The following is a 26132-nucleotide window of genomic DNA, read 5'->3' as shown; positions in this document are numbered from 1 at the left end:
AACCCACAAAATGTCACAAAGAAATCGTAATATTCACATATACCTTTTGAGCATGAATGTAAGTTAAAGTCACCTACCACTATCACATCGCTATACTTACTACAATATTGTTCTATGATTCTAAACAATAACATGTATTCATTGTCATTACTGTTTGGTGGTATATACACGACGCACAAAAAAAACAGAAACTTTTTACGTAAGTAAACAGTAGCACCTGCTAGTTCGAACACATGTTTGTCAATATCCACGTTATCGGGAACCGGTACTCGCCGCAGCTCGAGTCGCTGTGCGGCCACGAGACACGCGCCGCCCTGCTTGCGCCCGTCCGCTCGATCGCACCTTACAATACTGTAACCAGACGGTATTATTTCCGCGTCATAAATGGATTCGTTTAAACCCGTTTCAGTGATGGCAATTATATCGGCGTCTAAAGACTCCACCCCCATAGAAAAATCCACTAATTTTGAGTAAGTAGGGGGAGTCCGGGAGACTTGAACCTCTTTTTACTCAGAAGCCACTAGAGGTTTATCCGTAAGTGTTAGCAACTCGATATTTCGTGTATAGATGACATATCTAAATAGGTATCTTTAGAGCATAGCAAAGTGCTGATAAAGTACAAAATTTAAGTTCTGCAAAAATATTTTTCGTAAACGGGGTATTGGCTCAAGTCTCCCCAACCTATGGGAGAGTTGACCAGGGGGTGTGGGAGATATGACCATACATATGTTAGGTAGGAAAAACAGTGAAAAAACTGCTGTTTAATCCAATATATTTATTAAAAAAGGAAAGTACCTAGTTGTAACAAAGTATTTTTACCCATAAAACAAAATGTTAAAATTTAATAAACTTTATAAAATTTAAAATCGGCAACATTAAATGAAATTCAAGAGATCAATTATCTTTAAATTATTATTATTATGAATTATTTATATGAGATCAATTCAGTTAACAAATTATCAAAGGCACATGCAAGGTCCTTTTCATTTTACATAACATAATTCTTCATGTCAAATAAAGCTATCCACATCTTTGTCAGTTAACCCATCGCAAACTTCGTGAATATACCTATCTTTTGCAGGAACCACACAGTCGAACATTTTTTATGCAACTTACGTCGGTGGCAAACAAGCATACGGCCCGTCTGATAGTAAGCAGTGACCGTAGCCTATGGACGCTTGCAACTCTAGAGGTGTTTTATGCGCGTTGCCGACCCTAACACTCCGCACTCCGTACCCTCGTTGAGCTCTGGCAACCTTACTCACCGGTAGGAACACAACACTTGTTTTTTATTTTATTTTTGGATTTTTTTCTCTTGTCGCTATCTTGCAACACCTTCCTCTTACCTCCTTTGACGTTTGGCCTGCATAAAAATAAAGGAAACCCTTATTTAAGCACTGTGTGGGAGAATTGAACCACTGATCATGTCTCCCTACCACCATGCGGTTCAACTCTCCCGCACCCCCCTTTACTTTATATAGATAATGTTTTCTTTATACTCTTACAATAAACATTCCAAATGATCACTGTTAGTAAAACTACATTAACCAACAAGTACAATAAGATAAAATAATACTACTCACCTGTTTAATTTTCAAAATAGTGTAAAAATATAAAATTGTAATTTTTTCACTTCGCGACAGGGAAACCACGTTTACTCCAGTCATTTCCAAACCAGACTAATAGCGGCCAATATGGCGTCGCCAAAAGTTGCGCCTTCTTTTAAAGTACGACATGAGCTGTCAACGGCGTCGATGGCGCGAAATTTGAATTGAAATATTTGTCGTGGTTCAACTCTCCCACCTGGTCATATCTCCCGGACTCCCCGTATTGAAATATCTTATCTCGAAAGTCCCCACTCTAATCGTCTGTGTTTATTAAACCCTTTGAACGCCAGACGGCGAAGGAATATGTCGTGCTCCTGCCTGACGCAAGGTGATTATTTAAGCGAAATTGGACTTTACGGAGTCCCGCGTAAATCCCTATTGCATTGGCGAAGCTGACGGCTGTGGCCGTCGTTGGCGTCCTTGGCAAGAGTTTCCGATGTCGTCCACAGCCGTCTGTGGCGGTCATAGGGTTCTTATTAAGATCGAGCAAAAGAAAAGACGATTAATAATTTTTGGGTCTCCTTTAAAAATATATCAGTTTATGATGCGCCATCAAAACTTGCCCCTTTCTCTAGTTTTGTTCTATGCCGTCCGTGCCTTTGAAAAATAATTAAAAAACTTATTGCTTCTACTGCTTCCTAAAGAAGCCGTCTGACCGCCAGTCAGGAAGTTTCGTTAAGATAAGTAAACTTCAGCAGTGTAAACAGTCGGAGATCAATTTAGTAATATCTACACGGGATACGCATAGGCACGTATTTGCACGAAAAAATAGTCGCTAATGGATTTCTCGCCGCCCGGTCTGGCAGCTGCCTTAAGCTTTGTGTGTTAAGACTTCTTTAACGAGAACGTTTCCAAAAAATATAGGTATTTATGGTATTTGGCATTCCCGCAACTTGTCATAACTAAATTCTTGTCACTTTATAGCAGCTAAATTTAAAAATATATTTTTATAAATTATTAACTAAATTTATACGTGTATTAAAAAATAAGAGAAACAGATCTGGAACCAAACACATAAACATAGATTCAACAGAAGAAAATAGCTTTAGCTTTTAAACATCGTGTGTGTCTGCTTCTATAGAGAGGCTAACAAAATCTTGGAAATCTGTCCTTGCTGTCTTATTATAACTGAATTCAATAACCCACAATTAGGGACCGAGGCTTAACGTTACTTTCGGACAGAATATAGGTAAAGGTTCAAGATGACGTACGAGTTTTATGTCGACGCCGAGATTACTTCGAAACGCCGCATACGCAACTGGTACTATAACAACTTGTTGAGAGTGTTGGAACACGCCAAGGAGAACCAGGCTCGGGATATAGACACGTCTATTGCTATGGCCAAGGAACTTACATCGGTAAGTTGTTGCTTTCAACCTTCTGTGTTAAGGCCCAAACTTACGTCACTGATAATTGCGTGAGATTTGCAGAGCCATATTTGCCCTAATGCCGAATACTTTGGCCCGGGGTCTATTTGGGGTCTCAACCTGGAGGTCAGTTTTAGGGGGCAAACTTTTATCTCGGTACAGGGTGTCAAATCTTACCTATTACCTACCGAAATGAATGTCCTTGCTGGGTTTAGTCAGGTATGGTACTGTGAATGTCATCTCGCTTAGTGTGGCAGGGCACAGCACAGCGGATGTCATTCCAGATCTAGAGCGGAGCCCAACTGGGGAAGTACCTCGACCTTACAGAAAACCGCAGCCAAATAACACTAGACCCAGATTCGCCCTCCCAAAAGACGTCATAAAATTATTATGAGACGAAACCTCGCGGATATCGATCGGCAGGCGCTTCTTTCGGACTTAAACAAAGTGTGTTGGAGGGATTTGTTAGATTCTGCTGATGTTGACCAGAAAATGGAGACTTACAACAACGTTTTGCTTGCAATTTTTGACAGTCATGCTCCTCTAAAACCCACACGTGTCAAACACTTTCCTGCTCCGTGGCTTACTTCAGACATTAGAGACCTCATGAATAAAAGGAACAGAGCTCGAATAAGATTAAGGCACGATCCCTCAGAGCGTAATCATCGAGCTTACACATCGCTTCGTAACCGTTGCAATAGGGCTTGCAGGGACGCTAGGCGCAAATACATACTCCGTTCAATTGACGATGTCCACCCTTTGGAGTTTTTTGTAATCACTTGGTGTTGGCAAACCCAAACAATAAAAAAAATGGATTTTCCGGGTCTCGTGTAGTGTTCAAAGTGTTAAAAAAACTATAAATACGTAACACAAGTGTGGGCGAATAAATTAGTTACTGTATAAATGACTATAGTGAAATAAACCAAGTGCTTTTAGAAACTAGACTCTTCAGACGAATATCGTGTATTTTACTAAAACTAGAACTTTTAATCAGTGTGGTAAAACTATTACTTCATCTTCTTTATTCCGTGTATAAGTTACAGTGGCTCTTAAAGACTTTCATGAATCTAAAACCTAACCTACAATTTCAAAATCTTTATAACTGCCGCCCAGAAATTCAAGCATAGCGCGCGTTGCCGCTTACCGGACGTTGACCCTAAGCGCGTTAACGACCACTTTAATACTTGCCGTGCAGCGCCATCTATGAAGTGTGGAGAAAATTAGTGGTTGCAGAGCTTGGACACGCATGACACTGCCATCTATACAAAACTGTCCGCAATATTACCCAACGAAGATAACTCACTACCTTTTAAACAAAATCCGCTAGGTAGTGATGTTAGTAAGTTTTTAAAAACCTAACCACGTTCAATACTTCTATGATTCTACGCTACTACTCACCAACAGAGGGCGCTATTGTCTACATAAATACAATTAGATCTTTGATACTATAACAATAAAATGGGTCCTGCGAAATGTAGCGAATGTGATACAAGAATTTCCAGCAGACATTCACTTGATTGCTCTATTTGTGGCGTCAGGTACTGTTTGGATTGCCTAGAACGTATCGGAGTAAGCGGTAAACGCTACACTTTAATGACCGTAGAAAATAAGACAAGCTGGAAGTGCCGAAGATGCTGTGTCAAGACAAATCCTAAACAACCAGGCACTCCTTTGCTTAAACCTGGCACGTCTAAATTGCCGCGCCTAGTGCAATTACCCCCAAATACCCAAACTACTAGGAAAAAACAGGAGCCCCGTACAAATACCTCAACACCTATAAACTCAACCTCAAACAGTACTTCACTCAATGAACAAGGTGATACCTTGTCTTCTCTAGATGACATGACAATCACGCCAAACAAACCAGCCTCGAGCACTATAATAGACATGGACATCTCAGCAAATAGACGAGAACAAATTACATTAATAAATAGCCCTGCTTTTTTGGCAGACAGGCCGGCACTCCCACTATCAGTAGACGACTTCTTAAAAATTATAGATGAAAGAATAGAAGGTCACAAATCATCTGTATCATCTGGAACCAATCAAAATGCTTGTACGAGTACGACTACGCCACAAAATATTCCCCACACCTCTAAATTTAACACATCAGGGAGCCACATAACTATAGAAGCTTTTAGCAAACTGCTCGATGAGAAATTAGAATTAAATAACCAGACTATTATTACACGATTAAAAACCATTGTACAGGATGAATTTCATAGCGCGTTCTCATTATTCAAATCAGAAATGATCAAAAAAATTTACGAGCTCCCTAATGAACAGACGCTTTTTAACGGAAGTATAAGCAACCTAAACAAGAAAATCCAAAGGCTCGAAAAAGAGAGTTTTGACCTACAAAATGAGATCAAGCGTATACAAGAAAACTCACTATACTCACAGCCGCACTCAAGTACAAATAAAATGTTGGTACTACACGGCTTGGACGAGCACTATGGAGAAACAGAAGATGAAGTCCATAATAAACTAATATACATTTTCCGTGACTTGATGAATGTAAACATAGAGAGTTACATTGAACAAACTCACCGTATAGGCAAGACAAAACAAAGAAGACCATTAGCGATCGAGCTGATTAGTAAAAACATAACGAGACAAATCCTGCAACATAGACACCTTTTCAAAAATACTGGACTTTCGATTACTGAGTATCTTGATGAAAATTCACTCAACACAAGAAGGCAATTGATAAAGATCCTACAGGAAGCCAGACGTAATGGACATCATGCAGTAATTATGAACAACAAATTAATAATTAACGGCAAAGTATATAAACACTGCGCTCAACAAGATGTGTACCAAGACAGTGTTCATCTTGATATACCTAAAACCCCTTCATCCCTATCACAAGAAATTGAAGAGATCACAGATAAAGAAACACACGTCCCAAGAAACCATTCCTTTCGAAACTGACTTTCGGATTTTTACACAAAATATTCAAAGCATAAAAAATAAAACATGCGTACTAGAAAGTTTTCTAAGTGAAGAGCAGTACCAAGCCATCTGCCTCACTGAAACATGGATAAAAAAGGACCATATGGATTTAATAAACATACCCGGATATCACCTTGCATCAAGTTTCTGTCGCACTGATCACAGAGGTGGAGGCACATCTATTTTTCTAAGAGAAGGCATCCAGCATAAGGAAAGACCTGATATCGCAGAACTGTCCATAGAGAGTGTCATAGAATGTTGTGGTGTAGAGATAAAACCCGATATATTGTTAGTGACCGTTTATAGGCCAGACCGTTGTATAGACTTATTTTTTGAAGTGTTAGATAAACTTGTAAGTATATTAAAAGTAAAAAGCTACAAGCATATTATTATTACAGGTGACTTTAATCTTAATAAATTTCAAAATTCCACATACTATCAAAGACTTATTAATACTATGCTTGAGCTTAATCTCCATCAAATTGTAGATGTACCGACCAGAGAAACTAGCAATTCTGCCACCTGTATAGATTTAATTTTCTCTAATAATAAGAACTTTGAAGTAACCGTAGAAGACAAGGGCCTCTCCGACCATAAATCCACAATTTATTACTTTAAACATAACATAACATCGTTAAATAACATATACACCCTCAAAAGAAAATTTAATAATACTAATGTACTTAGGTTTAAAGCGGCTCTCAAAAATATCGACTGGGAAAAGATACTAACAAAACAAAACAACGCAAATATCAACTACAATATATTTCATTCTAATTTAATAACATTACTAAACAGGTTTATTCCACAAACGAACTCAAAGCTACAAACAAGCCATAGAAAACCTTGGCTTACAAAAGGCCTTAAAACATCGTGCTTCCACAAAAGAATACTAAGATCCCTAGTAAATCAGAGTAATAATGATGTCCTAAAAAAATACTATAAAAGTTATACAAACATTCTACAAAAATGTATCAAAAAATCAAAGAGACATAGTTACACACAAGTTATGAATAAATCAAAAAATAAAACTAAAACCATGTGGCAAGTTATAAAAAACATAACCGGAAAAAATACCCATAAACATCACAAAAACATAGAACTTAAAATACAAAATAATATAGTTGAAAATCCCCAAACAATAGTTAATAAATTTAACGAATATTTTATCTCTGTGGGCCAAAATGATGGTACAGAGCCCCGCGGCCACCCTTCTCCCTCGCCCTCTGTTAACTCAATGTTCCTGCAACCAGCAACTGAACAAGAAGTACAAATAATAATACAGAATCTCCCCAATAAATACACTTGTGGTTTTGACGAGATTCCCCCAATTTTAATAAAGATGTGTAAAGAAGAGTTAGCAGCGCCAATTACATTGCTAATTAATCAGTCTTTCCAGGAATGCTGTTTTCCAGACAAACTAAAAATAGCAGCCATCAAACCAATTTTAAAAAAGGGCGGCAAACAACAAAACCTTGCCGATTATAGACCAATTGCCCTCTTACCCTCAATCTCAAAAATATTTGAAAGATGCATGGCTGACCGGATTTATAAATTCCTAGAAAAGTATAACTTACTCGATGATAATCAATTCGCCTTCCGCCAAAAACGATCTACCACCCAAGCAGTCTACACATATATTCAAGGAATCCTGGAACACATCAAAACTAAAAACTATGCCATTGGTTTATTGCTGGATATGTCCAAAGCGTACGATAGAGTTTCCCATCCAATTCTGCTAACCAAACTTTATGAAATCGGAATTCGTGGAAATGCATACAGTTGGCTAAAATCATATCTCCATAATAGACAACAGTACGTACAAATAGAACACCACATTAAAGACTCTAAAAAACTAATAAAACTTCAATCAAATTGGCAAACCATCAACAATTCTATCCCACAAGGTAGCGTAATAGGATGTTTACTATTCCTAATATATATTAATGACCTCCCTAAAATAACCAATCATAAATGTATTATTTTTGCTGACGACATCTCCCTCCTCTTTAGACACGACAACAACTCCGACACCTACTCTCATATTAAGGAAGCGTTCACCGATATCTCAAACTGGTTACAGGAACACAACCTATTAATAAATACAGCCAAAACAAAAATAATACAATTTAGACCCTATCAAAAAAGACCTACCGATTTGACGCCACTGTTGCGTGATCTAAGCATACAAGAAGAGTCTGAATGCACCCTATTAGGAATCACTATAGACTGCCACCTTGACTGGAAAAAACATATATCCAAAATAAAATCCAAATTTTCTTCCTTCCTTTTTGCATTGTACCTTTTAAAGTCGAACACCAATACTGAGTGCGCCTTGTCTACATACCATTCCTACGCTCAAGCCTGGTTACGCTATGGCATTATCTTATGGGGCCATAGCAATGATACACACGATCTACTTATAGCTCAAAAAAAATGTGTCCGTATACATACAACAAACAGACAGCTGCAAACCATATTTCACAAGCCTTAAAATCTTGACTCTACCCGGCCTATACATATTAGAAATCTCAATTTTTGTCAGAAAAAATACCGAACTATTTAAATACTGTAAAAGCGCACGCCGAAATAATAAACTCATCCCCCCGGAACCAATCTTAGAAATGTACAAAAAAGGCCCGTATTTCAGGGCAATACAAGTGTACAACAAACTGCCCAACACAATAAGAAACATAAAACAATTAAACCCGTTCATATCAAAACTAAAATCCTTTTTAATAGAGAAAGCATATTACTCTACCCAAGAATTTATGGGAGATAATTTTATATAATAAGAAATATTAATTATAAGTAGTACTTAGTAGGTATATATAACATAAATATAAAAACAAACTTACTTTGATCTCCTCCATAGGTTAAGTAAAATAATAATTATAATATATTATACTTGTGTGTATTTAAAAATAATGTTCATAAATGGGTACTACTATATTTAATAATAACTTTAGTCCTAGCTAGCTATAAGAATACTTGCAATACCCTTTTCAGGGTGCCATGTGTTTCTATAATTTAAATGTAATAACTATGTACCATGGTTCGCAATAAACGATTTCTGATTTCTGATTTCTGATTTCAAACCTAATGCCGCCGGAGCGCTAGATCTGACCGCTCTCAATAAATATTTCAGCGCCTCTCCTGTTTGCCTTGACCTACTTCACATGACCTTAATGCTTCCTCAAATCTAGATCTTGGATGAACCCCGTGCCAAACCTCGTGAGGTACCCCCTCACGACGTGACCCCCCAAGATAAAGCCGAAATGATGAAGCCTGTTGAACCCGAAGTGTTGGACATCCTCTACGGCAGCTCGGAGAAGTATGCAGACCAGCGGTACCTCAAGGCCAGGAACAAGAAGTCACCGGAGGATAAGTTAGTGCACCTGATATCACAGGTTTTATTATAAATAATACAATAGTCATAGTTCTTTCGCTAATAAAGGGTAAATTCTACACCGGAAAAGGCGACGCAAACAGTTGCCGAAATTATTTTTAGCTTTTAAGATTTTTAGTACCTATTGTATGTATGTTAGTTTGTTTAACCCTTTACCAGGCTAAGGGATATATATTTCCCACATGTGGCTCTTCAAACATGTGTTATTTTTTTTTCTTTTTCTTCTTCTGGCTTTTACTCCCTGCCAATTTGCACAGGGTGAATTCGCCAATGTCGGTGTTGACTTTCACACGAGAGGAGAATGTTCGGTAATATTTTGAGCTTGTGGAAGGATGATGTGGTAAAACATGTGTTCTATTTTCGATGAGTAAGACTGACATTCGATTGTCATTTTTGAACTGTCAGCCTGGTAAAGGGTTAATTGCCATTAATTACCTAAGTACCTAATAGTACTTTTATTTCTATAGTTTGTAGAGTCGATTCACAATGAAGCACTGCAGGCATAAATAATCATAGTGCCCTTTTCTTACGCTAACACCTACTATAACCAAACTTCCTCTTTCCTCACCTGAAATGTGATTGGATCTTTCCTGTACCAACATGGTTGACTGGTAGAGAAAGCTTTGTGGCATTAAATGCGCCATTTATACATTTTTTATTCAAAAAATTAAGTATATTCCATTTGCCATATTATGTTCCTTCAGATATTACTTCCGCGTGGTATCGAGCTGGGACTACGGCTGGCAGCAGAAGTCGAGCCGCGTGCCCGCGAAGGACGTCCACCACGGCCGCTGTGCACTCCTGAGGGAAACGTTCTACAGAAAGAACAACCCCACGCCCGACCCGCCGACGTACGCCCAGCCCGTCGGCGGGGAGTTCTCCGTGTGCACGCAATACTCGTGCTACGCTGGGTAGATGTAGGCAGAAACGTTCTACAGAAAGAACCCCACTCCCGACCCGACGACATACGCACAGCCCGTCGGCGGGGAGTTCTCCGTGTGCACGCAATACTCGTGCTACGCTGGGTAGATGTAGGCAGAAACGTTCTACAGAAAGAACCCCACGCCCGACCCGACGACATACGCACAGCCTGTCGGCGGGGAGTCCTCCGTGTGCACGCAATACTCGTGCTACGCTGGATAGATGTAGGCAGAAACGTTCTACAGAAAGAACCCCACGCCCGACCCGATGACATACGCACAGCCCGTCGGCGGGGAGTTCTCCGTGTGCACGCAATACTCGTGCTACGCTGGGTAGATGTAGGCAGAAACGTTCTACAGAAAGAACCCCACGCCCGACCCGACGACATACGCACAGCCTGTCGGCGGGGAGTCCTCCGTGTGCACGCAATACTCGTGCTACGCTAATGAGCCATAATATTGGGCATAAACGTTCCAAAATGCGGACACGCCATAGTATGGAAATCGTTTTAGTCTATGTGCGCACGACAACGTATTACTAGAAATGTTAATAGATACAATCAATGTACTTGCTTTGCGCCTAGTCTAACGTAACCAGCAAAAAATAATCTATCATAGGGGCGAAAAATAATAGACATATTTATAGCAAAAAACATATAATTTTATATTTTTATTATTTACAATATTTCAACTTTTATTTACATATTAACAACAGCAAATGTACCCAGTTTAAGGCCACATCTCACTGTCAGAAAGGGAATTATTACAAAATAAAAATGTGTACAGTTAATCTTATTAGAGTCGTTTACAATGTATTTGATTTACAATAATCTAGTCGTTGCCCCGCTGTAGAAGCGCTAATATGATGCATGAGGTCAATGGTAAACGCGTTTCCATGGATACATTTGGTGCTTTGATATTGGGTCCATGAGTTAAAATCTATTGTACCCAGAATGAAAGTACCTAAATCTTAAAGATGGCGTGTAAGAGATAGCGGTGAAAGTTTATGTGAGACTTGAAGAACCAAATGCATCCATTGAAACACAAACTAAGTAATGCTAAGATGTTACAATTAAAAATAATCAACCATCGTAATGTCAACAACATTCGCTCACTCTAACAAATTATTATCTAAGAAAAAATAAAATATTAATAAATATGAGACGATTTGTTCATTCTCAAGTTCAATATTTGACACATTATGTACAATAATTATCAGTCCTTATAATTTCGCGATACAACACACTGTCTTATAATACACCTATACGGTTGTGTTCGCCAACGTGTTCAACAAAGGCGTTGGCAAAGGGCATTTTGGTGTTTTATTTTACAATAATGTAACTTAATACTTTCTGATAAAAAGCTGGTTGAAAGTGTAAACCATTTTCCAGGAGCATCTGCCCATATTTTTTTAATTACATGCATATTTTTAGAATTTCGACTTTAGCACTCTAAAAGGTTCAAATCAGATCGAAATTTAACTTAAAGTTTTACATTAAATATTTTGTTAAAATATTCCTTTAGTCTGTCTTGCTCGATAAGGGTTAACCTATTGAGTATATACGTCGACGTGACGTCACGTTTTAGTCTAAAAGGTGACAGTATCGCATTACTCATCTCTCGCACCTGAAGCAAAAGAGATGGATAATACGTTAGTCCCACAGATAAATGCCCTCCTCCAACGCGTTAGAAACATGTGTACGAACCATTACTTGTGCGGAATAAGACATTATTATGCTCTCTCTCCTTTGGCGCGATGTCTTACTTCGCTATACGCGTATAAACAGAGCTTTTATTACTTTGCAGCGCAAATATATTTTGAACTATATTTCTATCAAATAGAGTTCAATACTTATCATAGTTATGGTGATAAGTCCGGTGGTCCTTATGTCTTTGCAATAAAGTTTACAAGTTGTCAGTTAACCTTTGGAACGCCAAAGACGTCAAGTGACGCGCGCGGCTTCAGCCCGATATTAAGAGGAAAGGGGATGATCGATTCTCGTTACAAACGTAGTTCTCATTTTCCTCCCTGGATATTGACATTATGGAAGATATTTTTACAGAATTTTATGTAATTTAGTCATAGCTATGCCCGACCGTTTGGTTTTTTCGTTTTTTTTTTTTTATAAATTCCCATCAGTGGCCGCCCCACGTGACCACCGCCATATAAGAGGCGGGCACAGATGGGAATGATTTGTATGTAGCGCCTATTCCCATCTGTGCCCGGAGGGGACAGATGGGAATACACCGTTTTTTTTATTAATTATTATGAAAGTTAGTAGCGAAAAACAGGGTCCATACAAATTTTTAAATGCTCCTAACTCTTATAATATTGAAAAAGTCGATAAAAATCAAAGGGTCGGGGGGCATAGCTATGATTAAAACACATCAAATTGTGTAAACATATTTTGAATAATGTAAATATCCAGAGAGGAAAATAGGGACTACGTTTGTATGGAAAGGCTGTTTCGGGGCGGTCGTCCCCTTTCGTCTTAACTTTCGTGCATTCGAAGTTTCACGATGACGCGCCGCACACGATAGGTGTGGCGATCATAGGGTAACAGTGTATACGATGGAACGTTCGTGCGTGCGTTTTAAGCTTCATTTTAGGCATACATTTTTGCTTGCAGGAACGGAGAAAGGTATGTGTTATCTGTCCCTCTTAGCAGCAAAGACATGTGTCCATCGAAAGGATATACATATACAGCTTTATACCTGAACAGTTTTTTTCTGACATAGTGGGGTCTCAAAGTACGCGGTAATTTTCACATAAATGAGTTTATCATATAACGGTGACAGTACCGTATTTTCTAGATTTTAAGTCGTTTTTTCTAATAATCAATAATTTCTATTTTTAATCCGGCCGAACACAGAAGTATCTAAACCACCAATAAAAACCATGAATAGTTACTGCGTAAGTATATTTAAAGTAACATAAGTAAATTGGTAATTTCACCCGGAGAGCCTTGTCTCCAAAGTTCCAAAAACAACCTTTTATTTATGAATTTGAACCCTTTTATTATATAAGAGACCTCACGAGGCTAAAAGGTTCGATTTAACCCGTTGACTGCCAAAGACGTCAACTGACGCGCGCAGGGTTAATAGGTTTAGCTACTGTTTTCGGCCGTACTTCCAATGGTTTGTGATAACGTATGAGATCTGAGACCGACAACTCACATGGCTATTGAAATTGCACAAATATCTATCATTTGCCATAATAGCATGCATCTCATAATAAATATTGGGTCAAATGCGGCTACATGAGTTGCGGCCTTGTACTCTGTATCTTTAGGTGTTTAAATAAAAGTTAATAAAATCTACCCTCGAATGGATCCTCAAGCCAGTCCAGGGTAGATGAAAACATTACATGATCAAATAATGTAGGTAAATGTCAAGTCCTTCAGTGACAGCGGTTTTGTATTTGGTTGGTTTGTTTGGTTGTGTAACTACCCGAAAATTTACAAATTGTTTGTTTACTTTTATTTAAATACCTACGAATACAGAGTATGCGTACATGAAATGACATCCAATCTTAGAATTTAGAGAAAGCATTTGATACATTATAAAAATTCAAATCAGACAATAATCATAATAAAATTATAAATAAAGTTTCAATTTTAATTAATATTCGAATTTTGTTGTATTAAAAAGTCCACAGGAAATTAGGTAACCTTTTAAATGAATAGGTAATATTCTTAATCGAAATATGCAATAAACATTTTGTATACAACGTTTAGAGAAACGGTTTTTTTAAGTTGCAATAAATTATTGCAGTTAAGATCCTTGAAATTTTGAAAATGTATGGATTTGATTACACATTGTTCTATGGTGTTATTTAAGTACCCGGAATACTACAAGCGTAGTAATATCCGCACCCTCAAATGATATGAAGTTATTGTCAGAATTACTTGACTTAATCTCCTTCACACACCTTAAGCTTTTCTAAACATGAATTTCAAGTGCAATATAGATAGTACGGTCGCCAAGCCGCTCCGAGGCCAGATTTAATTGACTCAGCTCGGCCTTACCCACAACCGGTATCAATGTGTTCGGACAGTTCTCCTGATCACCGTACATGCGGTAGTAAAGCGGAAAAATGGTGGAGGGGATAGTAATGACGTCACAAAGATGGCGGCCGGACCTATTCTTTTTGGCGGTGTATCTCGAAAACCACTTAACCGATTTTAATCATCGAGGTGTCAAATAATAGCTTATATTATGGAGATTATTTCCTTTTCTACAAACATTTACGTGAAATCTATAGGAAAAAAAATAATCACAAAAAACAGTTTTTTTATAAAATTATTATTTTTTATTTTGTAAAAATCTCCGTAAATATTAGCATTTTGCAAATTTTGTTTCATATAAAACATATTGCTTCATTATCAAGGAATATAATGAGCCTTAAAACATACAGATCGAGTAATAAACAATGAAGCTACACTCATTTATTTGCGCATGGGTAACGATAACTGGCTTTTACCGGTCGAAACTGTGGTGACTGTTACGATACGTATTGAATGGAATTTATAGAGTATCGGTTTTAATTACTGAAATTATAATTAAAATTATAAAAACCAGACACAATAATGTTACCTTACTTCGACGTTTAGTCTCTTTTTTCGTCTTAATCATAGGTAGGTACATATTTCTTTTTACTTAAAAATTTTATACAGGGTGAACTTTTAACCACCAGTCATACTCTGCGCAGCGACTTTATAGGTCATACTTAACAACTTTTACTATGGGACCAATTCCGAAATCGCGAAAAAAATTTTGACTGTCCCATATAAAGGTGCGACCAACTTTACCAGACCTGTTGGCGACAAGCCCGCCGCCGCATCGAATTAACTCCACAGCAACAGCGATGACGTCCACCGTCACGTCACCGGACCGGTTAGCCAGCGACGGGGACCGGGGCCGGTCCGCGGGGGGACGGTCAGAATTGAAATCACGGCTCGCGGAACGCACACATATCGCGTCGCGCCAAAAATACCTCTGTAATTATCAGTAATTAAATTAGTGTATACAGTCCGCTATAGTTTTATTCAGCAGTCTAGATATCCTAGATTCAACATACTACACGAATTAGGCACTAGACGCATCAAGACCAACACTTTTCCAAACTGAGCTACAGCTGTCCGATGAAGTTAAGTACTTAGGACTAACTCTCGACAATAAACTCAATTGGAACAACCACATCAACAAACGGATAGACAAGGCGGGAGTTGTCTTCTGGCAGTGCAGAAGGATGATTGGTAAGAGGTGGGGACTCAACCCGAAAATTACCCTCTGGCTCTATAAGACGATAATCCGCCCCTTACTCTGTTACGGTGCTCTGGTTTGGTGGCCAAGAACAAACCTAGGCAACGTACGAGACAAACTACAAAGACTTCAAAGGCTCGCATGCGCGGCCACCACTGGCTGCACGAGGTCTACCCCGACTGCAGCCATGGAGGTCATGCTAAACCTTCCACCGCTGCACCTACACATACAGCAAGAGGCCAGTCTCTCAGCGGTAAGGTTGCGAACCCTCAAGATATGGTCTAACATCACAGGAGCTCTTCACACAAAATGCCTGGAAAAGGTGTATGACGAATTTCCAGTGCTTAGGTCAGGCACGGACCGGATTCACAAACAAGCTATCTTCGATAAAAGGTACAAAATACAGTTATATGAGGACGACAATCATGAAGGACTCAATCCCCGGGAGCTGAGAATCTTCACTGATGGGTCCAAAACAGACAGCGGATCGGGCTCTGGAACCTTCTCAGAAGACCTGAACATGTCGATCACCACTCCGCTAGGAGCCCATAACTCGGTATTCCAAGCTGAGTGCATGGGCATCATAAACGCGGCGGCTGCCATCACTGCAAGGAAGGTAGTAGGATCCTCCATCCGCATACTCTCCGACAGTAGAGCAGTCTTAATGGCTCTACATAGCCATATAGTTACATCCAAACCTATACACGAATGCCACGAACGACTAATGGAGGTATGTCATAATAACAAGATCACCCTACAATGGATCAAGGGACACAGTGGATCCCGAGGTAACGATGCTGCGGACGAGCTTGCCAGGCAAGGATCGAATGCGGGGGCAATTGGTCCGGAACCGATTCTTCCGATACCATTTAGCAAGGTACGCTCAATGCTGCTGGCACGTACAGGGAAACTACACACAGAACACTGGCTGAACCAGACTGGATGCAGACAGGCAAAAGAAGCCATGCCTGGCATCAACGGAAAACTCACAAGGGCGCTCCTGCAACTAGGGAAGGTCCGACTGAGTATGGTAACCAGTGTCATAACAGGTCATGGACTATTTAACAAACATCTTTTCACAACAGGTGTCACAGACAGTCCCCTGTGCCGAGGTTGCATGGAGACAGAAGAAACAGCCTCTCACGTGGTGCTGGAATGCAGCGGAGTGACTCCATACAGGGCTAAACATCTCGGATCTCCGAGAGACCTCCCCGAGGTCCTACTCAACATCAAAGGTTTGATAGGATTCCTCGAGGAGCTGGGCTGGCAGGACTAGCCCACCCCCAACATATCACGCAAAATAGGCGCAAGTCGTCGAGTTGCGGAAAAATCGCCCGAATACAATACAATACAATACAATACAATACAATACAATACAATACAATACAAGGTGCGACCAGACCGCAGCTTAAAAAACGGTCACGATACGGAATCGCAGTGACGCGTCGTATGCGTACCGTTTTTGACGCATGCTCCCCACACCGCTGTTTAAAAAACGGTGACGGTACGGAATCGCAGTGACGTGCTTCACGCGAATCTTTTTTGTTCGCAAAACAGTTGCGTCTTTTACGTCACCGGTACGGTGTCTGCCATAAGATCTCCGTGTAATATTTTTTGCGATTTTTACGCAGTTCAATTTACGGTGCGTCAGCTTATTTTTAGCAGCGGTGTGGCGAGCATGCGTCATGGACCCGGGTACGTCCTTAAACTACGTCCAAAAGAGAGGTATGGGCATTGTGAATGTCATCTCGCTTTGTGTGGTAGGGCACAGCCAGTGGGTGTCATTCCAGATCCAAATTTTCTTGCGTGATTCGGCATTGGTCCCATAATAAAAGTTGTTCAGTATGACCTGTAAAGTCACTGCGCAGAGTATGGCTGGTGGTTAAAATTTCATCTTATACCTATATTCGACACAAGTAGTAAGTACTTACAGACCAACTATGATACACATTTTGCCTGTATAGTGATACATAGTGAATAAATTAATACCTGATTTAAAAAATAAAACAAAAATAACAAATAGCATGTTATTTAATTCAGTAATCACTAATCAGTCTTAAACACTCAACGAGGGGGGGCGGGTTTAGGGTCGGCAACGCGCATGTAACTCCTCTGGAGTTGCAGGCGTACATAGGCTACGGAGACTGCTTACCATCAGGCGGGCCGTATGCTTGTTTGCCACCAACGTAGTATAAAAAAAAAAAAAAAAAACAATGAACATCATACTTTTAGATTAGACAACAAAATGTATATTTATACTGTGTTTCGACTTGAAAGATTTTACTGCTTTAAAACATAAGACAAACCTACCAACCAAATGTATAAAAAAAAATGTTTTTTGTGATTATTATTTTCCTATAGGTTTCACGTAAATGTTTGTAAAAAGGAAATAATCTCCATAATATAAGCTATTAGTTGACACCTCGATGAATACAATCGGTTAAGTGGTTTTCGAGATACACCGCCAAAAAGAATAGGTCCGGACGCCATCTTTGTGACGTCATTACTATCCCCTCCCACCATTTTTCCGCTTTACTACCGCATGTACGGTGATCAGGAGAAACGCCCGAACACATTGATACCGGTTGTGGGTAAGGCCGAGCTGAGTCAATTAAATCTGGCCTCGGAGCGGCTTGGGGACTACTAATAGTAAAAGTTATTCAGTATGACCTATAAAGTCGCTGCGCAGAGTATGACTGGTGGTTAAAAGTTCACCCTGTATAAAATTTTTAAGTAAAAAGAAATATGTACCTACCTATGATTAAGACGAAAAAAGAGACTAAACGTCGAAGTAAGGTAACATTATTGTGTCTGGTTTTTATAATTGTCATTATAATTTCAGTAATTAAAACCGATACTCTATAAATTCCATTCAATACGTATCGTAACAGTCACCACAGTTTCGACCGGTAAAAGCCAGTTATCGTTACCCATGCGCAAATAAATGAGTGTAGCTTCATTGTTTATTACTCGATCTGTATGTTTTAAGGCTCATTATATTCCTTGATAATGAAGCAATATGTTTTATATGAAACAAAATTTGCGAAATGCTAATATTTACGGAGATTTTTACAAAATAAAAAAAAAATTGTTTTATAAAAAAACTGTTTTCTGTGATTATTTTTTTTTCTATAGGTTTCACGTAAATGTTTGTAGAAAAGGAAATAATCTCCATAATATAAGCTATTATTTGACACCTCGATGATTAAAATCGGTTAAGTGGTTTTCGAGATACACCGCCAAAAAGAATAGGTCCGGCCGCCATCTTTGTGACGTCATTACTATCCCCTCCACCATTTTTCCGCTTTACTACCGCATGTACGGTGATCAGGAGAACTGTCCGAACACATTGATACCGGTAGTGGGTAAGGCCGAGCCGAGTCAATTAAATCGTGTTTCTAGAGGGCTTTTGAGATTTGGCGACCGTACTAAGAAGCATTTAACCTAACAAGAAAACGTTTTACAGTTGTTTAGCGTGCTTACGTAACTTTGGAGATAATACAATGTTATAGTATCGTGTCATTCACGAAGACGCGTGCCTTGAAGCGTATTGTCATGTTATTAAAGGTTAGATTTGACAAATCTGCGCGTCATCGTGGATGACACGAACCAACGCCATCGGACATATCGGGCGGCCAAGGTACTCACTGCTCACAAATTTCCGAACACGCTTCTATTGTCAAGGCGTTAGGAGTGCGTGTTTAGATATTATGAGCACCTCGGTCGCTTCGATATATCTGATGGCGACTGTACCATCAGGCCCACCTGATGATGGTGGCCAAAGGTGGCCATAGGAACACTGTAATAAAATAACGCAATCTCATCACGTTTGGGCTCGTTAGAAACGTGTCAATAAGAAACATGACTGTATAAAGAAAAGTAGTCAATAAAAGCTTGTATCGAAAATATTTCTAAGATAAAAACTTATTTGCGTTCGAGCTGCAAAAACATAAGCCGGTATCCAATAACTGGTAATTGATAAAAAAAGAAATAGTTACGTCATCTCACGTCTCATCACGAAAACGTCAACGCCTTGAAAATCGAGAAATATAAGAATAAACCCGCAGCGAAATTATGTGTATTTTTCACAATTATAACCCTTATTCCAATAATAAATTAGACCTACTCTGCATCTGCGCTCATTTATAATTTTAAAAACATCACTAATCATGTCCATTCACACATCTCATAAAATAGTAGTCATATATAGTGAGAAACCCTTTCTCAGTCTATATCTAGACAATACGAGTAAACCCTTTGACCGCCAATCACGTCAACTGACGCGCGACGAGTTACAGCCCAATACGTATGATGACCGGTCTGGCCTAGTGGGTCGTGACCCTGTCTATGAAGCCGATAGTCCCGGGTTCGAATCCCGGTAAGGGCATTTATTTGTGTGATGAACACAGATATTTGTTCCTGAGTCATGGGTGTTTTCTATGTATATATGTATGTATTTATCTATATACGTATGTATATTGTGGCCTAGTACCCATAGTACAAGCTTTGCTTAGTTTGGGGCTATGTCGATCTGTGTAAAATTGTCCACAAAAAAAGTTTATATTTTATATCAACCTTCGTGCATTTCGACAAGGTTCACGTTGACGCGCCGCACAAGACAGGCGTGGCGTTCACCTAATTAAACCTTACTTCAATATGATTAACCCTTGGAGAATGTAACAATTTTGTGTACAATCTGCCGATTTTTGCGGGGGAGGGGCACGTCAAATGTACGTAACGTACAAATAGCCAAGTCAGATGAACGTCAATCCATACAATACATCTGACCATTGGTCGAGGTTTTCGACAGAGAGGTAAGCTCTTAAAGGCGACTCCAGTTGTTAAATCCTCCAAGCATTAACCCATTAACCGCAAAAGACGAGCACGGTTACAATTTTTATAAGATTGTAAGATTTGACGTACGCACCTCGCGTACGTCAAAATCGCAAAAATGACAATTTTCGACGTGCTTGGGGGCATTTTTTTTATTTCAAGCGCTCGACTGTGGCCATAAATATAAAATTAGTGATTAAATTTTGTACGTGTGGACGCTAGATGAGATTGACGGTAATTTAATTTCTGTTCAAATTGTCAATTTGATTGTTACAATGGAGCGTTGTATTGTATATAATAGGCATGGAGTTCAAAAGGCCCAGGGATCATAATGAGGCCGGTTGTTAAAATAACATGACCTCCACCGACGTCATCTGACGCGCGCGAGTACAACCTAATATCAGCCTTCGTGCATTGTGACAAGGTTAACTATGAGCCGCCCCTCCAGCCTGGCGATCAAAGGGTGTGAAATGTGAAAGAGTTCCCACTATCTGTGCACCATTTTTGAGCGCACATCAGATCACACATAACATGCAAATAAAGATATAATTTAAGGCGTTTTTGTTGGTTCCTAATTAAAAATAACTTAATAAAAATAATTAAACGTGCAATTTAAATTAATTTAATTATTATAGCCAAAATAAATCTAGTGCTTTAGGACTGAGGCCATACTGGTGCGTTGCGTCGCGTTGTTTCGTCGCAAGCGTCGTCGCAGCGTCAACGCTGCGTCATTTTACATATATTTTTTATGACATGCCACATATATGCGACGACGCAACGCATCAGTGTGGCCTCACTCTAACGTCAACGCGACTTTGAAACTGTGAACGCCAAGAACTCGTAAAGGCGTCGTAAATTCGTATGTTGTCAAAGTAACCTTCATGCTTTCAAATAGTTTATATTTGTTAGCTAGTGCCAATGATCTCATCGTATGTGTCATATTTTTGATATAGAAAACCAATTACTACAATATGTATTTGTTGAGATGAAATAATTAATAATTATGGAAGCGAAACAGCTTTTTCATAAACATCATTTTAAGTAAGACAGCAGTGACTTTATGTAGAATGAAAAAATAAAACGAATATCCAATAAAACACCTTGTTCCGTATACGTCCCAGATAATAGAGAATATTACGCGAAACTGCGTAGGGGACGCCACTACCACAACCTATCACAATCTGAGGGTCTACCGCAAAACAAGCAAATCGAAATTGCGTTATCTAACCTCTCTATCACTCTTGCGTATTCGAGCGATAAAGACGCAGATAACTAAATTTAGATTTACTCGTTTCCCGGTAGGCCCTTTGTAAACAAACCGCCTTGATGCATCAATGTCATATTTTATTATTTGTGAAAACTTGTCAAAAACAGTTTAAGGCAGTGTATGTACAAGTTACTGTATATGCTAGTGCTCTCTGACGGCAAAACTTGCAGTAATACCCCCTATTTGGACTGTCATTAACAGTTGAAAGGTTACGAGTATAATTCAGTAGCAAATTTTTGAGGATGGCATTCGAGGAACAATCGCTTTTGGTTTATTTTGAAGAGTTTGTTAATAGGGAGTATTACTGCAATGTTCTGCCGCCAGAGAGCAGCACTATCTATCGTAACTTATACTATACCTTAAACAGTTTTTTTGAGAAGTTTTCACTATTACATTGATGCATCAAGGCGGTTTGTTTAGAGAGGCCAGAGAAATGTATTTGTTCATTGTTATTGATTTTCGTGTATCGCTGTAGATCCTCAGTATGTACTAAAGGCGCCCCTACACAGAGTTTTGCGTAATCCTCTATTATTAGTTTAGTGGGAAAGGCTGGCAAAAGCTAAGCGTAGCCAAATGACATCAAAATCCGTTAGTACTGATATTGTCAAAATGTGACATTTTGTGTTGGGAATTGCTTTAAATATCGAATTGACCATCGTCAACCCTATTGTTTTGGAAGAGCGCGTTGTCTTTGCATATTGTTTGTACCTACCGTCAAAACGAAATACTGTACAGTCGCCATCAGATATATCGGAGCGTCAAGAGTGCTTAAAAATATACACACACACTCTACTCATAGTGTTGTGTTCCTGCCGGTGAGTAGGCCTCAACGAGAGTGCGGGGTGTTAGGGTCGGCAACGAACATGTAACACCTCTGAAATTGCATGCGTCCATAGGCTACGGTAATCGCTTACCATCAAGCGGGCCGTATGCTTGCTTGCCACCGACGTAGTATAAAAAAATCTGCCAGCGTAACACGTCTCTTTGTCAAGCAATGATATTATATAACTATAGATAGGTTATACTCATACATAAGGAGCACAAAAAATACTTCCATGTTTATTTGTATACCTACGAAGAAATCTGTTATTTTTGATTAATTTGCGCATTGCATTCAAATAGTCTTTTTCTCTTTCGGTGAGAGGGCGCTTGTGAGCACGTGAACATTTGTCGTCTGCTTAGACGCGACTAAAGGCAACTTGTACAATTTGTCACAAGGTATAAGCCGCTTCAATTTTGGAACGCCCATAACCTATCTTGAGTTATAAATCATTGTCATCAAGGCGTTAGAGTGCGTGTTCAGATATTTATGAGCACCTCGGCCGCTCCGATATATCTGATGGTGATTGTACATTTATCAAAGCGTTATTGATTGGAATAGAGGGGTAAAGTCTAATAAAATGGCTACGAGATCGACAATCACAGCGCTTTACGGCGCCATATTATTCGAGGCCCGATTTTGTCTTAGACTTTACACATCTTACAATCAATGCATTTTTAATATAAACTTCAGTCTACTATCTTTTTTTTTATAATACATTTTTTTATATCAGGGGCCCATTTCTCGAACGGTATTAAATAGCCCAAGAACTGTGAAATAGAATGGGTTGCCATAGCAATAATATTATTCTGATACCGACAGCGGGGCAACACTTCTCCTTTCTCCTCGGCTCCGTTTGGCTCAGCGTTGCTCTGAGCAATTATTAGGGTTGGCACAACTTGACATCCGTGCATGCGTGCACGACCACAGATAATTACTTTTTGACAACCTCAAATAGCCTAAAGGGATAGTGCCATACATTAGAAAGGGACAGCACGATTCGTCCCTGAATCGCTGTCAAGTTTGTAGGAAGTGTTACCTCTGTATGGTAGTACTATTGTTTATTATGTGATACCGTTAGAGAAATGGGCCCCAGGGAAGCTTACTTGAGTCGCGTATATTAAATAAATGTGCGATAAATTATTCTAATTATATGTACATAAGGCCAGTGGCGTTGAATAGACACTTTTATTGGCAAATTGATTTTGTTTGATGAATGAAAGTGTCAACATTCAGTAGAGCATGCAACCCATTCATTTCAACCACACCTGTCTTTGTTACATTGGATTAAATAGAAAGAGATGCATAATCGTCATAAGTATTTTCTCAGTTCTCTATAAAATATATATATATATATATATATATATATATATATATATATTATATACATTTACGCTTTTGTTATGCACGCTATAAGTTTACGCTATTATTATTTTTTCAATTGTACATCGAAAAATTTAAAATTAGGAAACTAGGTCTATAACGAAATCAATCCATAGCTATTAGCTAAGTTTCTCATTTGTTTATTTTAAGACTGTTTGTTTCTCGATAAATTAAAAAAAAAAAGACAATTTCCTAGATAAATTACTAATAGTAAATGGCATTACATGCGACCATACGTTTTCTGTGTGCCTAGCCAAGGTGACAATCGCTATCGCTACGACAAAGAAACGCTTTGTCTCTATCACTCTTCCATATTAGTGCGACAGTGACAGTTGCTCTACCAAGCGTAAACGATCGGCATGTTGGCTACCCACCCTGTATATAATGTCAACCTAGTCACCGCATAATGTACAAGTACCGTAGAGCGCCATCTACCCTAGCAGTCAAATATAAAAAAGTTTTAATCATGTGTCGGAAGATGGCAGTAAATTTACTGTGACTACAAAGTTTTCTTTGACAATCCACCTATATTCCAAATTCTGTTTGCTATTCGTTTGTTTGTCACTCTTCAACTATTTATCTCTTTCTATTTCCTCTCAATACATTCTCATCACTGCACGGCATTCGTGTCATTTATAAACATGCAATAATAAATACGAACTTTGCGACACAGGGTGCAACCAAAAGTTACTAATAGGGAATATTACGCAAAACTCTGCGTAAAGGGCGCTACTAGCACAAACACAGGGCCTACCGGGAAAAACGAAAATCGAAATTTCGTTATCTACCTCTCTATTACTCTTGCATATTCAAGCGATAGAGAAGCAGATAACGAAATAAAAAACTGTTTACAATATGTGCCTATGCTGCGCTCTGGCGGCAGAACATTGCAGTATAATACCCCCTATTACGAAATCAACCTAATATTGTTGCTGATACGGTTCACTATGGTTCTGAATTTGTAGTTGGTGATTAGCGGTTGTCACCACGCGAGGGCTCTAAAGTGTAGTGAAGGTTTCTATACCGGCTTCGTTTTGAAAGGAATCGCGCTCCTAGTTTCACTAGAGCTCTCAAGTGTTGCTAGTCTTATACCAGCTGGCGTTGTTTTCTATAACCTCTAGCAGCCCATACAAGAAAAATTGTCAGTCAAATTTGAATCAACGGTATTATAAAAAAAGAGTTGAATTTGTATCGTTTTAAAATCAAACAAAACAAAATCAACTCTGTTCCATTTAATTACGGTTCAAATTTCATTGGAGGTATTTTGTACTAGTATTAGGACTTTGAACCCTAAGAGGTTAAAGCCGCGCGGTTGCAGCCCAATATCGACTTTCGTGCATTCCGATAAGGTTCACAATGATAAGCACGACAGGCGTAGCGTCCAAAGGATTGACGCATGTTGTTTCCTATAAACAGTGGAGGCGTCTATGTAACTGGAATTCTTCGTACTTGAGATAATTCAGCGTTCAGCACCTTACCTAAATTAAAACAGGTTGTGGTCCGGCTTACCCAGCGGGTATGCTGCCCCGCCACTTTACCTGTTGACAATGAAAAGTATATTCATTAATTAATTATTACATAAGAACATTGAAATTAAATTAAAAATATACTTTAAAATTATGAAATATTATAGGAAACAAGATGCTAAGAATCCCAAGGACCGCAATGAGAACAAATGAGTCCATTCTGAGAGAACTACAAATCACCAAACGACTCTCAGCGATCTGCCAGGAGAGGGCTCTCAGATTCTTTGGGCACATAATGCGATTGCCACACCACAACCTCGAATGTGACATCATACTGGGTCAAGTTGAAGGCAAGCGCGCTAGAGGAAGAGCCCCTGCAAGATGGTCGGATTCCATTAGACAAGCATGTGGTTCCATGCAGAGGACAGCCCACATAGCCCTTGATCGCGTTAAATGGAGGGACTGTTGGTCACGATCCTCAGGCATGAGGGAACGACGAAGAAGAAGAAGGAATTATGAAAAGAAAGTATATTCATAGTCTTTTGAACTTATATATCAGCATTCACCAAACTAGGGGTCGCTACCCATTGGTGCGTGCTGCAGGAGCTGCGAGGCCTGGAAGTGGTCCTGCAGTGCAGTACCTGGTCTACGTGGGGTTGGCGGCGGCGGCAGCGCGGGGGGCGGGCCCTGCGTCCAGTGCACGAGCTGCGAGGCCTGGAAGTGGTCCTGCAGTGCAGTACCTGGTCTACGTGGGGTTGGCGGCGGCGGCAGCGCGGGGGGCGGGCCCTGCGGCCAGTGCACGAGCTGCGAGGCCTGGAAGTGGTCCTGCAGTGCAGTACC

At 39.4% G+C, this 26132-nt stretch overlaps 1 protein-coding gene across 1 annotated transcript; it reads left to right on the top strand.

Moving 5' to 3' along the window:
- Positions 1-1833: 1833 nt before the first annotated feature.
- On the top strand, positions 1834-11420 carry LOC133528005 (protein SPMIP1-like). Its single transcript, XM_061865244.1, has 3 exons — positions 1834-2965; positions 9136-9317; positions 10043-11420. Exons 1-3 carry the CDS (start codon positions 2810-2812, stop codon positions 10251-10253), a joined length of 549 nt encoding a protein of 182 aa, XP_061721228.1. The 5' UTR covers positions 1834-2809; the 3' UTR covers positions 10254-11420.
- Positions 11421-26132: the final 14712 nt, after the last annotated feature.

This window comes from Cydia pomonella, chromosome 18, assembly GCF_033807575.1.
Source record: "Cydia pomonella isolate Wapato2018A chromosome 18, ilCydPomo1, whole genome shotgun sequence".
NCBI classification, from domain to species: domain Eukaryota; kingdom Metazoa; phylum Arthropoda; class Insecta; order Lepidoptera; family Tortricidae; genus Cydia; species Cydia pomonella.
The sequence above is the reverse complement of the archived record's forward strand: the minus strand, read 5'-3'. Positions and strand labels throughout refer to the sequence as shown.